Source organism: Antrostomus carolinensis, unplaced genomic scaffold (assembly GCF_000700745.2).
Source record: "Antrostomus carolinensis isolate BGI_N321 unplaced genomic scaffold, ASM70074v2 scaffold15295, whole genome shotgun sequence".
In the NCBI taxonomy this organism is placed as follows: domain Eukaryota; kingdom Metazoa; phylum Chordata; class Aves; order Caprimulgiformes; family Caprimulgidae; genus Antrostomus; species Antrostomus carolinensis.
In genome coordinates this window covers 11,707-27,996 of record NW_010315832.1, presented here as the reverse complement: position 1 = coordinate 27,996, position 16,290 = coordinate 11,707, and the positions used below count along the sequence as shown (strand labels likewise).

At 42.6% G+C, this 16,290-nt stretch overlaps 1 protein-coding gene across 1 annotated transcript; it reads right to left on the bottom strand.

Annotated features, from left to right (window-relative positions):
- Positions 1-608: 608 nt before the first annotated feature.
- Positions 609-10,302, bottom strand: LOC104525030 (vitamin K-dependent protein C). The gene is made up of 9 exons (XM_010168078.2): positions 10,283-10,302; positions 9,991-10,076; positions 9,457-9,617; positions 8,460-8,484; positions 7,809-7,919; positions 6,950-7,090; positions 6,474-6,583; positions 5,407-5,524; positions 609-1,177 (listed from the first exon to the last, which is right to left on the bottom strand). Exons 2-9 carry the CDS (start codon positions 10,055-10,057, stop codon positions 609-611), a joined length of 1,302 nt encoding a protein of 433 aa, XP_010166380.1. The 5' UTR covers positions 10,058-10,076; positions 10,283-10,302.
- Positions 10,303-16,290: the final 5,988 nt, after the last annotated feature.

The window sequence follows — 16,290 nt, the reverse complement described above, 5'->3', positions numbered from 1 at the left end:
TTAAGGAAGTCTGGGGGGTAAAATCAGGCATTGAGTGTGCAAAGAATAGAAAATATGGAGATGTTCTAGTGACCTGCTGAATCAACTTACTCTGTGAGTACTGGAACGAGATGTGAATGAGTGGAAGCAGTGATGATGTTATTAAAATTTCACTGTGTTGAAAGAAAAATTATACAAATACAGAGCAAACCAAAACAGTTACCGTGAATTATATGTAAAGTTGAAATGACAGAACTGTACCACTACAGTGGTTGATAAAACACTTTACTCTGTCCCCTCCTGCCCCCAGCCCCAACCAATTCAGTCACTGTAGACTTCAAAGATGGGAGTTGTCTGACTATGGACTATCTCATTTTCCGCAATGCTGTACACCATCTCAGCATAACAGGGTATTACTTCTTGCCTGTAAGACCATGCTACAAATCAACAACATAACCTGGAAACTAACCAATGCAAACAATGCAAAAAAGAAAAAAAATAGTTACCAAGGAAAACAGTACACGAGGTCAACGGATACTCAATATTTAATACTGACGATCTGACAGTACATTACACTGCTTACTGTCACTAGCACACAGCCACAATATTCCAGACTCTCAGCATCAGAATCAGCCCTTCCAAGAAGCTGATGCCTCATCAATGTGGTGCTGGATCCACTCAAGATACTGACTAACTTTGGTGTATACTCCAAATTTCTCCCTTCTTCCACAGCCTTCACCCCAGCTCACCAATCCTACCAAAAACCAAGTATTATTATATTTAGTGATCATAGGGCCTCCACTGTCCCCACTGCAGGAATCTTTTTTGTCTCCTAAGCTCCCAGCACACAGCATGTTGTCAGAGATGGCAAATCTCATTGCCTGGGCACACTCGTTCCGGGGAACCATGGGGATCTGAATGTAACTGAGGAAAGTAGAGTAATTGTTGTTAACATCACTTGTGCTGCCCCAGCCAGTTACCACCATCTGCTTCCCGCTTCTTGTCAGCTCCTGTTCTGCCAGGTTGCGGGTGGGAAGACAGATAGGGAGCGCGTATTTGTTATACATCACAGGCTCAGACAAGTGCAGCATGGCTATGTCATTATCGGAGGTCTCCTTGGTGTAATTTTCATGGTTCACACATTTATCAACCCAAATGGTTTGCTCATCTGCCTCAGTACGGAGACGGTGGAATTTACCTGGAAGAGCAAACAAGAAGATGACAGATGCTACTGAACCTTCCTTCACACCTTGAACACCACAGCACCTGGATTACACTGGGCTTTAGGACTGTACTTCATGTTTTTACTTCCCTCATAGTACAGACATCTGTTCATTTTATGTTATAGATTAACAGTGTTCTTACTAGATGGATAAATCTGTCAACTTTCCATATTCACCTAAATCATGAATACATACAATGCTAAATGAATTAGTACCCTAGAGGTATGGTCATCAGTTGAGAAACTGAAATGCCCTGTTGTGTTCATATTACAATACACTTGTGTAACTTGAGAGATCTTCTTCAGGAGGAAAACAATCTTCTTGGAGTCAGCATTAAAAGCTGGAAGAGCAAGCATACAGCAAAGCAAGACATTTACAACAGTGCATGAGCTTCATGCTGTATGTGCCTGAATGACTTAACTTCAGGATTTATAAGATGAAGATGACTGACTGGTATGGCTATTCCTTTTTGAAATGTTGCATCTGTATTTTAAGGAATTTTTGACTACTTAAGACTTCTCAGTTGTTAGCTGTGCTACATGATCATGGCTACTTTGTGGACCAAGCAGTCATGGAACAGTAAGCAGGAAACTAAGCTGAAAAGGGTCAGAAAGGCAAGAACAAGTCATTTGTGATACACTGGAAAAGGAAAGACAGAGACAGAACTCTCTGATAGGCTGTGAAGAGATAGCCCCAAGAATAAATATCAGCGGCTCAAATTTCTGAATTGTGCTGTCATTTAAGCTTCTTATCAAGGCTTACTTCAGTATATACTTGATAAAAACAATTCTTCAGTGTCCATTATGCACATTCAAGCTGCAGGCAGGCACACATCCAAGCACATGAGGTGGCAGGATATCCAGGCTGACACCTCACCTCTGCCCATGCGTGACAGAAGTGTGTTTTCCTTCTTGGTCTCTCTAGAGGCGAGTTGGAAGTTTCTCTTTATCACCACCTTTTCAAATGTGTGCCTCACAATATTATCCTTCAAATTTTTTCCCCCATCCCCCTGTTAACTTTTGCCTTCTTTCAGTCTTATTTGAACCCCTCCAGATAAAAACTCTACAGCCAAGTTGCTCTGACTTTGAGTGACCACGGTCTTCTGAATTCACTTGCTTCAGTGGAAGCTCCCACACTTGAGCCTGTCCATGAGGTACTGCAGCTGTTCGGGGCTTTTTTTCTTTATGGAGTCAGTGTCTCCGAGTGTCAGGACTTTATGATCCACAGTAGTTCCATAAATAGATTCTCCAAAGACCCCTTAAGTTCAGCTCTGGATCTTGGACTTCCAGACCAATCATTTCTGAGCCTCTCCTCTGCAGACAGCCAATGGACATTTCATACATGGCCACAGCAGACAGCTGAAGCTGCTCTGATGGGCATCTACATTAAGTAGTACCAGAGCCTGAAGGACTTGCTATTATCAAGTCCACACTCACAGATCTGTTTTTTTCTGCCATCACAACCTCTCTTCTTTGTGGTGATAGTGGCTGTTGCACCCGTGGAGTACATTTCCTTGCTACCCATTCTGCAGCCACTGTGGCTGGGAGCTGACTGGCAGATAAGGGCCAGGGCGTTGTTCCCATCTTCAGAGATACAAAACTCTGCTTTAGGCCTCAGAAATAGCCCTGGACTCAAACACCGTCAGATGATCTCTGAGGAAGGCAGTTTAGCTGTGTAGGAGCATAGTTCCTGCTAGGCTTCACACGCTTTCATACAAGCACAGCCACCACCTGTCTATATCCTGAGACACCTATGAACAAGCTATCACACCAGGGCTATTGTAGCAACAGTTCCCCCAAGCCCAGACCAGGAGAAGACCCTTTGACTTCTGGTCATGAATACTTCCTTTCTCAGTTTAGTTACCCACCCTAAGAGTTTCAAATTCCAGAAGTCATGTTCACACCTGGATGTACTGAACCTAGAGACTGTGCGAAATGCATCTAGTTCTTTCTACACAATAAGGAGCACTATAATCTTGTTGCTGGTAGAAAAATATTAACTATGAAGTACATAAACATGGAAGTGTGAGACCTGTTCTGTGAAGGGAGAGACAGTATTTTGAATTGAATCATTACATTCGTCTATCTGTTCTATTTTCTTGGAGCTCTGAACACACTTCTGGATGCTCTTAAGCTGGAGATGCAGGAAAAAGAGACACAAACAGGAAATCTGGATTGTTCTCAAATCCATCTTCCAAAGCTTCAGCTACTCTAACTTTTCACTTCAGACACTAAAAAGCCACGTGAATCCTGCTACAAGACTACTCCCCAAGCTCATGAGTGCAAACCTAGATGCAAGTTTCCCCTCCAGTTTTGCTTTTATGGAAGGCAAGCAGAGAGCTTCAGCGGGATGAGTCCAGAACAGTGTTGGGTACCCCAGCCTGACACCTTCATTACTGCTATGGAGCTCACACCTGCCCCCACAGACAGGGCAATGCCTCCATTCAAAACTCTCTTCCAGGTATCTCATTGGATGACTCTAGGGTTTAGAGTATGCACTTTTCCAACTAGAACTGCTTTTCTGGTGGCAGCAAAATGCCCAAAAGATACATGTAAAAGGAGAACCATGTGGTGCTAGGCTGGGTCTTAAAAAGGTTCCCTTCTGCTTGACCTGGAGTATCATTTGCAGAAGAATCTCTTCTCTCTTGCTGAAGTCTCAGGCTGTGGTCAACTCAGTCCTGCACACACACTCTCATACCACAGTAAAGGACCCTTTTGTGGTTTCCCATCTCACCACAGTAATACTGATCATGGCTGAATGAGAAGGGTTCTCCTCTCACGTGTCACAGCTCTCAGTCCATGGCTTGCTTCTTCCTCTATTAATAAGGAAGGGCTTTTGATCAGCTAGGAAAGTGTGAGAAATTCGAGCTCCTAGTGTTGATCATCCTTACACTATAAATTACTCCGGCTACTCACCCTGAATTTATGTGCGAGATATCCTTGAGTTTCATTTAAGCCACAAAAAAACCCCTTCTCAAATCAGGGTTCTCAAGTGCCAACACTTTTCTTCACCCACTGAAAATCACTTTTTAGTTGGACAGAACAGTCTTGCCAGATCCCACCCTTTCTTTCTTTGTGGCAGTCAGATCTCTGGGTATGGCTATCCCAGCTGAAAGCTCATCAGACTGCACAGATCTCCACCAAGACCTGTAGTAGGAGGCCCGGGTGGAGTAATTTAAGTGCAGCCCCAATACCCCCCCTAGTTACCATTTTCCTGCTGACCTATCCCCTTCAAGCTATACTCAAAGCTACATCTAGCACCACAGACCATGTGACACTACATCTGACAGTTGTTTTTCCCCCTAAAACATTCTAAGATCCTTTCTCAAGCAAACTGCACAGTTTTCTTCTTCTTGGGCCTCGCTAAAACTAAACATACACATTGGCAATCACTTAAAAGGGAAGAAAATTACTAACTGGAAGTGCTTGATGTTCTCAAATACCTGCACATCCACAGCGTATAAGGAACATGCATATAGACAGTATATTTCCAAGGCTACAAATACAGACAATATATTTGCAAGACTTTCCAAAATTGCTGGGAACAACCTATCTTTTCACTAACAGAGAAAGAAAGCAATTGACCTGTTATGCCTCTGTCACCAACAGTTGACAGAAAACACTAATTAAAAAAAAAAAAAGGAATTTTACTGAAGTGTGACTGGAACACTAATTATTTTTGTCTGTTTATTTAGGAACAGCATTGTACTTGTCATAGATTTTCTCTCATGCTTAAGAGCAGCTGTGCCAGTAAAGGCAGTGTTGCTATTCTGCAGCATCTTTCTTCCTTCTCTGCTGATACACCAGTAATGGTGTTCAAATGTATTAAAAGGCAGGAAGAGGCACTGTGACATTCTCCTCCTGGGATCAAGACTTCTTTTTTCAGTACTGGGATGACCGAATATTTTCATCACCAGAAATACACAAGCATAAGAGACCAAGTCTTTCTACTTTATAGACAATCAGTAGTGCTCAGAAGACATTTGCTCACTTCCACAGTAAGGCTGACAGTGGCTCAAATGAAATCAGAATTTTACTAAACTTTTTTGTTTTGTGCTAAGGTGTATATTTAATACTTCCTGGAGAACCTGCTCCCACAACCAAGAAGGACTTTTGTCTTCATAACCTGTTGGTATTTCTCCTGAGATGATAAACTTTGGGAATGAGTTATATTTAAAAGACAGGGAGAGACTTTTTTTCCATACCAAGTCTTACTTTGAGCCCCTCTGCTGCCTCAGTGCAGTGTGCTGCTGTTAGGACCCAAGATGGATGGATGAGAACACCTCCACACAGAAATTTCCCTTTGCTATTTTGCAGCATAATCTGAAACAAAAAAAGAGAAGTCTGACACCACACACAGCATGGCTCACAAAATATTGTACACATTCTTCTCTGTGGTTGCAAAATGTCCAGATGCCTCAAGCAGCAAAGCATGCCCCATTCACTGAAGTCAAAGCTCTACAGTGGAACAAAAGCACTATAAATAAAATCTCTGTGGAACACTTAAAAAAAAGTTTTTAATATTCTTCCTGAATGAGAGCTGGCTTAATCCAAATCAGCATGGGATGATGCTGATCACTGTAAAGAAATGCTTCAGTACTTCAAAGCTTTGTAACACAGAGCTCAAAGGGGATAATTCTTATGTCCACAGCACACCAGAAAAGAGTGTGCCATCTCAGGTTGCAACTCTCATGCTACGGCGTAAAAGGGCCTTTAATGTCAAAAAACCCCAGGCTTTGACTATATATATTTACTAGTTCCATGATAAGCTCTGTGAGGTCTCCCCTCTCTCTGTGATGTTCCAACCTGCTCAGTAAAGCTATGGCATATTTTGCTGATTAAATCTGCTAACATGAACTTATGACAGTTGAGGCTTATAAGAACAGATCTATGCAGAAAATGGGGGATTATCTCACAGTCCCACCGTAAGGCTGTTACAGTACCTGGACCGTGTATCACGCAACACGAGCTGCAGTGACTAAGTGGCCTTCCCCAGAACAGAGCAACAGAGTACGTAAGTATCATCACTACCTTCTCTCAACATTGTTGGCAAGGTAAGGTAAAAACTTAGCAACAGTGACAAAGTCAAGGATCCCAACAGATAATAAACTATTTTTTCATCTTACTCCAATTTTTGGGTTGCTTTTGAAAAAGCTTAGCCCCACATGACACCACCAGTAGTAATGTAGGAGCCCTTCTGGAGCAGCTAGGCAGGTAGAGCTGTTCAGGAAGAGCCTGAACTATTTATGGTGAAAAACTCTTTTCTCCTTACCTGCCAAGGGCTGTCTCCCCTTCTTCCTGCTTTTCCCTCAATGAGCCGAACACTGAATCCTGCTTTGGCTTCAATGTCATCTGTTTTCACTCTTCCACAAGGGAACTCCACTACAGGAGAGGCAGAGAAGTTAAGTAGCAAAGACCAGATCACCCAATACAAAACCTCTTTCTAAAGCATTCCCTCCATCTCTCTAACTTAGGCAATACTATTCATTGGATTCATGGAAGTCCCTCAGTGCTTTGCAGGGGAGGCAGTTTCCTGATTTCCCTGTAGGTCTCCACGAGGCAAACACAGGTTAAAGGCCATAAAGTGGGCATGGAGTTGGGAAACGCAGGCACAGAGTTACTCTGCACAGAATGGATGTTTTGAAAACTAGTACAAAGTGCACTGCAGACAATTCTCCCATAAAACCCTCTTACTTCATGCTTAAATAATCCTCTCTCAAAACTGGACTACTAACAGCCTCTCCTTACCTACAGGTTTGCACGTGGCATGGTCATTCATCAACTGATATCCAGATGCACAGCTGCAAGAGCGGCGCTGGTTGGCAGGGTCATCCCTACAGAAATGTTCACATCCTCCATTATTGACAGAACAGTTGGTGTATATGACCTCTACAGAAAAAATGAACAGCAAGAGAGACATGAGAAGCTGGAAAGCAAAAAAGTCACAGGAAGGTAAAGTGACAAAATGACATTGTGATTCAAGTGAGCAACAGCTGATAATGGATTTGGGATGACAGTTGTGGGTTTTAATGGCACTCAGACCCTGAGATGGCAAACAGACCTTGGTCCAGAATAAGACAGTGGGGAGATGGAGAAAACACAGACTACTGTCAGGGCAGGTAGACTGGAAAACAGAAAATTCACTGTCACTGAGTGCAAGTCAGACAGTGTAAAGTGTTGATGATACATGACATACATGCTCGTCATTAAATATGCTATCCAGCCTTTGTCCGAGGAGGAAATTGTCACAGTAATGACAATCAAATATCTGCCGTGGATTGTTTTTTCCCCTGTATTGTAAAAACCCCACCATTATCTCTGTGCTGACAGTTCTAAAGTAATTGAAAACCCTGCTTTACAGAATTATTTCTAGTATTTTTGTAAAATGTAGATATCTCAGATCTCCAAACCTCTCTTAGGACAATACAAAGTTCATTTTGCTTCAGATAAACAGAGATAATCCTTTTGCCACAACATGAAGTAAAAGAGAAATCACATTAGTAAAGAAAGCAAGTACACTGTGCAATGACAAAAGTGTTGATCCCTATTATACAGAGATCCCTGTCACAAAGAATGATATTTTATAGTGGATTAAAGGCAGCATTACCATAATTGCACAAAACCCCCTCCCAGCCTTTGTTACAGATGCAGGAAAATTTTCCAATATTGTCTTTGCAGATCCCATTGGAACAAGGCTGTGGGTCACACTGATCTCCATCTGAAACAGAGGCAGGAAAACTCAGTCCCTGAATCATACAGAGCTCACAGAGCAAACGTGAACACGAACAGACCTTCCCCAGATTCCCAAGCATCACCCACGGTTTCTGTCACTGAATGGTGATACCTCCATGGCGCTAGTGCAGAGACAAGGGTATTTGTTTGGGTTCTGAATTATAGTTGCAGAGTGAGTAGAGTGGGCAGAAGGGGACAAAAGAACAAAACCTGGGGCAGAAAGAGAGAAGCAGGTTACTGCAGAAGTGAAGAGTAGTGGCGGGCCTCCTCTTTGGACCACATCAGGCAGGCCTAGAACATTATGACCAGAGCCTTTGCTCTGGGGAGATGACTGATGATAGGCACAGATGCACCTCAAGTTTTTTAGGAAGGCTGCTTGTATGATAGGATAGGAAAACATTCTTTGCACACCCCATATAAGAGAGAATGATAATTTGAATCAGTATATGATACATAGCAGCAGGAAGGTTAGTTACTAGTTACTCTTGAGGAAACACAGAGCAGTGATTAGGAGTCTTTCACTTACCTACATACTTGCTCCAAAAATTTCGCTGTGGAGAAACAAAACTTACATTAAGGCTAGAAGCAAATTTTTAACAAGTGAGGGATTTAAAGTGTGTCATGGTCTTGGCCAACAGAGCACAGCACCTCAGTCAACAGCATCTCATTCTTCTTGACAGAGTAGTAACTGGCACTACAAACCAACAACACTGGCCCACCCAGACATTCATGTATTGCCCGTACTCAGCACAGTTCCCCCAGTCTTGTTTGCAGGCCCACCAGTGCCACAACCCCTCAATATCCCCACAGCTTCTCTGTTTTCTTGTCACTGACTGCCACATAAATCACCTGTGTTGTTCAGCACACAATTAATTTGTGCCCAGTTAGACAAAATGTTGGTACTGTGAAGACAGACCCCACTCTGCTCTGGAGTCTGAGGGACAGCAAGGACTGGTTCATCCTTTGTGGCAAGCCTACTCTGCTTAACATAGTAAGAAAAAGTCCAAGCCAACACAACTGGGTGTGGAAAGGAGCAGGAATCAGTGACATTAACAATAAAAGTAGTGTCCAATTGAAAATATGAGTTTTGGAGAAGGGAAGAGGACCTAGTGATAAATGTTTGCCAGGCACAGGTGGGAGACTGGTGAGATACAGTGAGAGGCAGCCAGGGCTGGCAAATGGACAACAGAGGGCAAAGGACTGGAAGGACTGGGAAAAACTCAGTGGCAGCAAGAATAGCCAAAGGGGTCAAGCAGGGATTGGGACTACCTGTCTGGGACCTAAACTTCACAATAAGATCAGATGGGACATGCATGAGCAGACAAGTTTTGTGGCCCATACAGGTGGTAACTTGCCAATCACTGTAACACAATTCCATTCAAAACCATGCCAATACCTTAGGAGTCAGGAGTGATGCATGTTCTGCGCTGACAGCAAGATCTCCTATGCCCTAGATTGCAGTACTTTAGGAAAACAAACGACTGGTTAAAAGTCCCACACTCATCCTTACAAAACCAACTTACTGTTGCTTCCTTAGTTTCAAATATCTCACTAGCCTCCTCAAAGTCACACTGCTCTTCAAGGCATTCACGTTCCACAGAGCCCGGTTTGAGCTCCTCCAGAAAGGAGTTTGCCCGCTTCTGGATTTTCAGGACTTGGTTTGCATCTTTATTGCTGTAAAATACTGGAAGCAAAAATGGAAAAGCGCAAGCAGGAAAAAAAGCTGTCTGAAAACTGGTAATGGTCCTTCCCAAAGGACACTTATCAGAGCAATAGCCCCTCTCTAGCACAGCAAGAGACCCTGCACTAGAAACCACGGGCTGTCAGTGTTATTCTGCAGAAGCAAGCTCCAGCCTCTAGACAGCTCGCAGGGCTCATGAGGGCTGTGACCAGGCAGCCATCACAGCCCAGCACTGTGTCTGTGAACCCCTGCTAGAGGAATCCAAACCCCATTAATGGGAATGATTCCAGCCACTCCCTGTGACTGAAAGAGGAGCAGGAAACACACCTGCAGCAACTGGAAAAGGGTGTAGGGTATCTCTAAAATGAAAACTTACTTGAAGTACTACAGACTTGTGAAGAGCAGGCAGCCAGCAGCACCCCTATAGTGACGAGCTTCCACATACTGCAGCAGGAGTCACCTAAAGAAGACGAGGTAGGTGTGAAGGGGAGCGCACTGCTGAGCTGCAGCACAACCCTCATGCTGCAGACAGTTTCTATTCAGACAGCTCAGCTAGCTCCTTCACTGCATGCTGTGTTGTGCCACAACTTTCTCTTGATTCCAGCTCCAAAGCAATCGTTTGTTAGAGGCCCTCCAGACTGGTTTGCTAGTTTCCCTTTAACCCATCAGCAGCTCTCCCAGAACATACCTTGTCTGTCCTGACATCCTCCCCTTGTCACTGGACATTTTTTACAAGCTTTATGCTTCATTAAAGCAAGATGTACTTTGAAATCCCGAAGGATACAATACTACAATACTTTTGAAGCACTTACTGCTTTATTCAGTGTGAATCGGCGTGATCTATTCCACCATGAGCTCTGCTGGAATTTAGTTAATCCATAACTTCAGATATTTACTCTTTGGAGTGACATGAAGTGCTTTCTTTCTAGTCATTAAACAAACAGTGCTCAGGGAGAGCTTGACAATTTACCTGCATGCAGGAGAAAAGGGAAACAGCTGAGGTATCCACTCCGCCTTTTTCAAAACTGTTTTTTTTTTTTGATTCTCTGGCAACTAGAAATGGTTATATTTAGTTTGCAAGTGTTAACCACCCCATGCTGAGGTTTCTTGAGAGATCCTACCACCTTCTCACAGCACGCAATCACCCAGAAGGGACACATACTGCTATTTTTAAGAGTCATCCCACTTTAGGTTCTCATCAAAGGTTCCACCACAAAACGGCCAAGGCAACTAACCCTCCTTACAGCCATGAGCAGGCAGTGCCTGCTCCATCGGCTGCCTGCTGTGAGGAGGCAGGGCAAGAAGCTCATACTAAAATGCTGCATCTTTTGGTGTACTGGATGAGCTCTCATCAGCACAAAATCTTCTACTGCATTTTGAATAATAAACATTTTAGAGAAAAACCACAATCCTTTTCTTGCATTGGAGATGGTATGAAGTGGTATGTTCCTCCCTCTCTGAAAGCAATTTGTGCAGCGGCACCCCTGCAAGTCGTACAGCGCATGACATCGTCATGCAAATTACCTGTCCAACTGTGTGTCCTTAGGGGTCCTTCATCAGAGAAAGTGCGCCACTGGGTGTTGGGAAAAGGTGGGCGTCCCCAGGATCTCAGCTCACATCCAGTGACACTGTTTAGGAGGCCTCTGGCTGCTTATAAAACTTTTTTCTCTTTTTCTCTTGCAAACTTGACTATGGACTTTCTTGAAAACAAGCCCTCTTTAAATACACAAAGGTTTATGTTTCAAAGTTCATCCATTTTGGACTTTTGCTAAAAAAACCAAAAAACCCCAAATGATTGCAGCATGCAAATTACAGTTGGGGAAGATATGCGCACTGTGAAGCTCTACTGATATATTTTTTATCCTCAATTCAGCCATTCCATAAAAGAATTTCAGCTGAGATTAATGATACAGACTTCTTCTAAAAATGAAGTTTTTGAAACACCTGAAAACAGGAAGTGCTGAATCACTCCTCTCAAATTGGAATTGTAATTTAAAACGTAATTTTCCATAAATTAAATAAATTGTAGACAGATGTAAATTGTGATACAGGGGAGAACTGAGGCGGCAAAGCTAAAAGGCCTCACAATGATAGCCCTTTAGCAATCAATCTTGCATAGCATCCATCAGTCCTTCCTACTTTACCGTAACAGCTTTTAATTTGTAATAAGCCCAAATCTGAGTAATTCACTGAGCAATCAAAGCATTAAGCCTACTTCCTATATGCACACTGCAGCCTCTCCCTGCAAAAGAGCACTGCCAAGGTCTCCCTCTCATCCTGAGTACTGATTTCTTACAAGACTTGGAGAAACGTAATGTTCTGTGAGCCATCTCCCGCATAAACCATCTGAAATGAGACAGTAAGTTGCAGGCAGGCATTAAAAGGGGAAAGACAGGCTGACACACAGCACCAAACAAACCAGATTGCCCTTGCTTCCCTAGGAAACCAAACTGAAATATTAGTCTCCTCAGGCTGCTCTTCTTAAAAGAAAAGGTCCTTGGAGGCTTGGATGACAGGGCTGCTTCTACACCTGTTCATTTGCAGTGTTGCTCATTCAGTGGGAGCAGATCTCCTCAACTCTCCTGACACTACACTGTATTAAAAAAAACAAAACCATAAGAAACCACCAACCAAACAACACTTAGGACAAGGGAAACAGCAGTAGAATATATTTTAAAAAACAACCTGATTGGTACTTCAAGATCTTTTACAGCACACCTCCCTCTCGACCCACTCCATCCTCCTAAGATCCATTAGGTAGTTCTCAATCAAATCAAGAGGCTGTCAGCTCTGAGCAGGAGGTTTGATATCCCAGTAATGATGCACTGAGTGGGGAAAAGAGTTTCTTGCTATTGGCTTCTGCACATAAATTAAAAAAAGACACCAAAATGGATTACGTGTATCAGGAGTAAATGTATCTTCTGTCTCTCTGCTGCTGCTTCTTTGCACGTTTTATTTACTGCTACTTAATGCAGAGCCTGACACTCAGGTCTGGTGCATGTGTGAGCAAATGCAATAATTCTTATTTTCTCCTTATTACTAGGACTAGGTAATCAACATTTTAATGATCAATTTTACCATTTTCATCTTGCAACAGTATACAACATTACTATAGTTTCTTACGTTCCTGTCACGTAAACTATTCCCTCCACACAAAGTAATTCCTTCAGTTTAACTATCAAGTACAAAAGTCTTTTTCACACAGGAAATATTCATGACCATTATAAGTTACTTTCAACTTACTTTGCAACAGTGCTATGGAACACTATGATCATTCTCAGTTTAAATTAATCTGCTGAAGTTTCTTGTCAGCATCTTACAAACACATCAATCTGTACAGATGGAAGACAAAGCTCATCACAATTCAATCCATGGACTACTCATCCAAACATCTCCAAATCTTTTACTTTCAAGTTTTCAGGTGTCATTTTATGGCCGTCAATTTCTACTTTTCATGAGAAAACTTATTTCTCCCACATTTTTGTAAATGCATTTTCACTTATGCCAGCTACCATATATACTGCCTGCAATAAATTGAATGTACAGAGGGCCAAGTGAAATAGAGGATCAATTGCTTCCCTCTCATCATGGCTCTGCACCACCATGACCAGGAAGACGTGGTCATACCACATCACCCACTAAGAGGTCTACACGCACACGGAGGTAACTGATAAATACCCTGCTGAGTTTCTGAGAGTGTATCCCATCTAGCTGGGGGTTTGCATACAGTGGAGCTATGATCAGGGTGAGCAGCAGTAGAACCACCACGTTTAAAACATTTCTACTTTTGCTCACTGCAGAGATACAGTTAATAAAAATAAACTACATGATGTCTTCTACTTCATGCAAATTAAACCAATGCGAAGAAAGTCTACAAAACTAATCAACAACAATCACATTTACCATTTCACTCCTCTCTAAGGAACAGGTCTGAACTTCTGATGCAACTCAGGATAAAGCCATTTTATCACAGCACAGATTTTTATTAGCCAGTTCCCAGCAGAGAGGCACTGCAGCCCTACTCACACAATGAAATCAGTAACAGAGAATCTTTACTGGAAGCTCAGAAACATGTTTACTTTATATACAAGAAAAACTTATTTACAAAAATCAACAGTAAACTATGTACAAAAAAAAATACAAGAGACATTTCCACAGTAATCACTGTATAAATTAACACAATAAATAGAAGGGAAGCAGGTCCCATTCTTAAGGCACAAAACCTTCTTCCCAAGACTGTACAAGGATTCACTTGCTTCCCTATGCTTTTGACAGGATCACAGGAATGGCGGGGAGACCCCTGAGGAAAAACGGTCGGTGGATGATGATACAGACATGCAGTCACTCTGACAGTTGTAGCAAAACATCGTTTTTCATCCTTTCCTTTTTTTTTCTTTTTACAGTACACACATCTTAAGATACAAAATATTTTGTGTAAACAGTCTTTTTTTAAATCACATAGATAGTATGCACATTTTTAAATAATACTAAAACAATGAACAAAGCTTTCCATACAATTTGGGTGCAGAAACATTCCCAGGACTGGCACTGAAGGCCTTGGCAGAGCTGGAGGCTCCCGGATGCTTGGCCCTTGTGCAGCCCAGCCAGGCCAGCATCTCCGGGCACGAAACAGCACAGCTCCCCTCTGCTGCAAAGAGCCAGCTCCTGCTGCAGCGGGGGACACATGCTCCCAGCACCAAGATCCCACCAGCAAAACCAGAAAGACCATATTAGCACTAACAGCTCTCCCAAAGATAACCCAGAGCAGGGTGCTGCTGACAGCTGCTTCACAGACCAAACCTCCCTCGAGTCTCCATCGCATGCACTCCCACTGAACCAAAACGTTATTACACAGGGTACGTTAATCTCTAGAACCTGCCATTAAAGGTAAATATCCAGGGTAGTGCCAGAATGTGAGATAACGTACTGAAACCTCTTCCTAGCAGAAGGAACCATATGCCCAGTTCACTACAGACACTTCCCCAGGATCACTGCCAAGGGTGAGGAATGATAAACAGAAGGTGCCACATGAGTAGCTTTCACATGAGTAGCATTTTTTAAGAGACTAAACATAGGTGCGATATGTGCAGTTCTAGCTTCTCTCAAGCTGGTGTTTTACCTGAGACTGTAGGAGAGTCTCTTTTTTTGGCAAAGCAGCAGATTTTTTTACCAATTGTCTTTCCTGAGTTTCCCTCCCACAAAAAATTATCAGATGTCAAAAGAGGAACTCGGAACAACGTAGCCAGAAGTTCAGCCTGGCTCCCTACTTTGTAGATAGCTCTCACTGATGTGTGACACGAATTGTCCTCGTCAATTCACAAAATCTCTGCAAGAGAAATCTGCATTATTCCCAGTGAGACACACAGAGCTACAACTCTTTTGTTAGATATGAACCTTATTACATATTCAAAGGCACTCAGGTTAAATGTGGATCCCATTTTCTAGCTCTTAAAAGAAGGCAGAACTCCCTCCCTGCCCTAGCTAAGCAATAGACAGGAATATACTGGCTACAAACCCTTTGATAAAATGTGTGCATACATAAAAAGGACCTGAACCCATCAACACAACAGATCATAAAAGTAAAAGAAAGGAAGATTGGCCTGTGCAGGCATCATCGCTCGTAAGAGATGGCTAATGGCCATAAGGCCTCTTCAGATATGGCACAAATTAAGGAACATGCCTGAATCTAAATACTCTTTGGACTCCCCTGTTCCTCTGAACATGAAGGGCAGAGAGGAGCTGTTTCTATTGAGGCAAAAATTTAATCCTCCAGGAATTATGCATGGCAAGTGTATATTGTTTATGCACCTTTAACCATGAGGTTACCTGCAGAGACTTCACAGCAAGAACAGCTCCTTCACCATGTATAGGAAACAAACATAGATCTTGCCTCTTCTCCAAAGTTATCACCTGCCTTGTGCTCCCTGCTGCGCTCTCCTGGGCAGGCACACAAATGTCCTAACCATGCACGCTCCTGGGGACAGGCAGTGGGCTGCACCTTACTGTCACCAGCAAGGATGGCTGCGTCCTGGGGCTCTCCTTTATGGAGGTTTCTCCTCATTCTCATGCAGACACTGCTCTGTGCCTCAACAAGCAAGTGGGAAAATACAATTATGTCTACAATTCTTACTTATCTGACACCTCAAAAATTCAATATAGTGAGGGAGAGCTGTACAGATAAAGAAAAAATATGGCTATTGAAGCAATTGCCAATGTACAGATAGGAGAAACAAGTTCAGGCAAAGCTGAATGTATTTCTTTCTCAGTCCCCACAATATTTATACCTGAAATTTTTCTAGCTGGATCAAGCATGTTTAGTCTTCTGTTAACTTCTCATGAGCAAACCCTGTCACTTGCTAGGCTGAGAGGAGACGTGAGTGAACGACAACTAGTTAAAAACAGATAGGGAAAGTCAGAATAATCCTTGGTGAAATCTTAAAGAATGCAATGGAGCTTGTCCAGCATGAAATCATAACCTTTTTAAGCGGACAAATCTTTATATAAAATAACTTGACTGACTGCTGTTAGACTAGAGAGCTGATGTCAATTTGATAAAATCCTTATAAATAATAAAGAAGAATGATGTCCTCAGGAAATTATCTTTTATGCCACTTTTCTGTCTTCAGCCATAGCCAGAGAGGTGCCACTCTGTAATATTAATAAAAAAAAACCACCA

What these genes read in the sequence shown, in the direction of transcription:
- LOC104525030 (XM_010168078.2), bottom strand. Translation starts at nt 10,057, where the DNA reads ATGTGGAAGCTCGTCACTATAGGGGTGCTGCTGGCTGCCTGCTCTTCA. An exon ending in ACAAGTCTGTAGTACTTCAA is followed by an intron (nt 9,618 to 9,990) that starts GTAAGTTTTCAT and finishes TTTTGCTTCCAG; the next exon opens with TATTTTACAGCAATAAAGAT. An exon ending in TTTTTGGAGCAAGTATGTAG is followed by an intron (nt 7,920 to 8,459) that starts GTAAGTGAAAGA and finishes CCTCTGTTTCAG; the next exon opens with ATGGAGATCAGTGTGACCCA.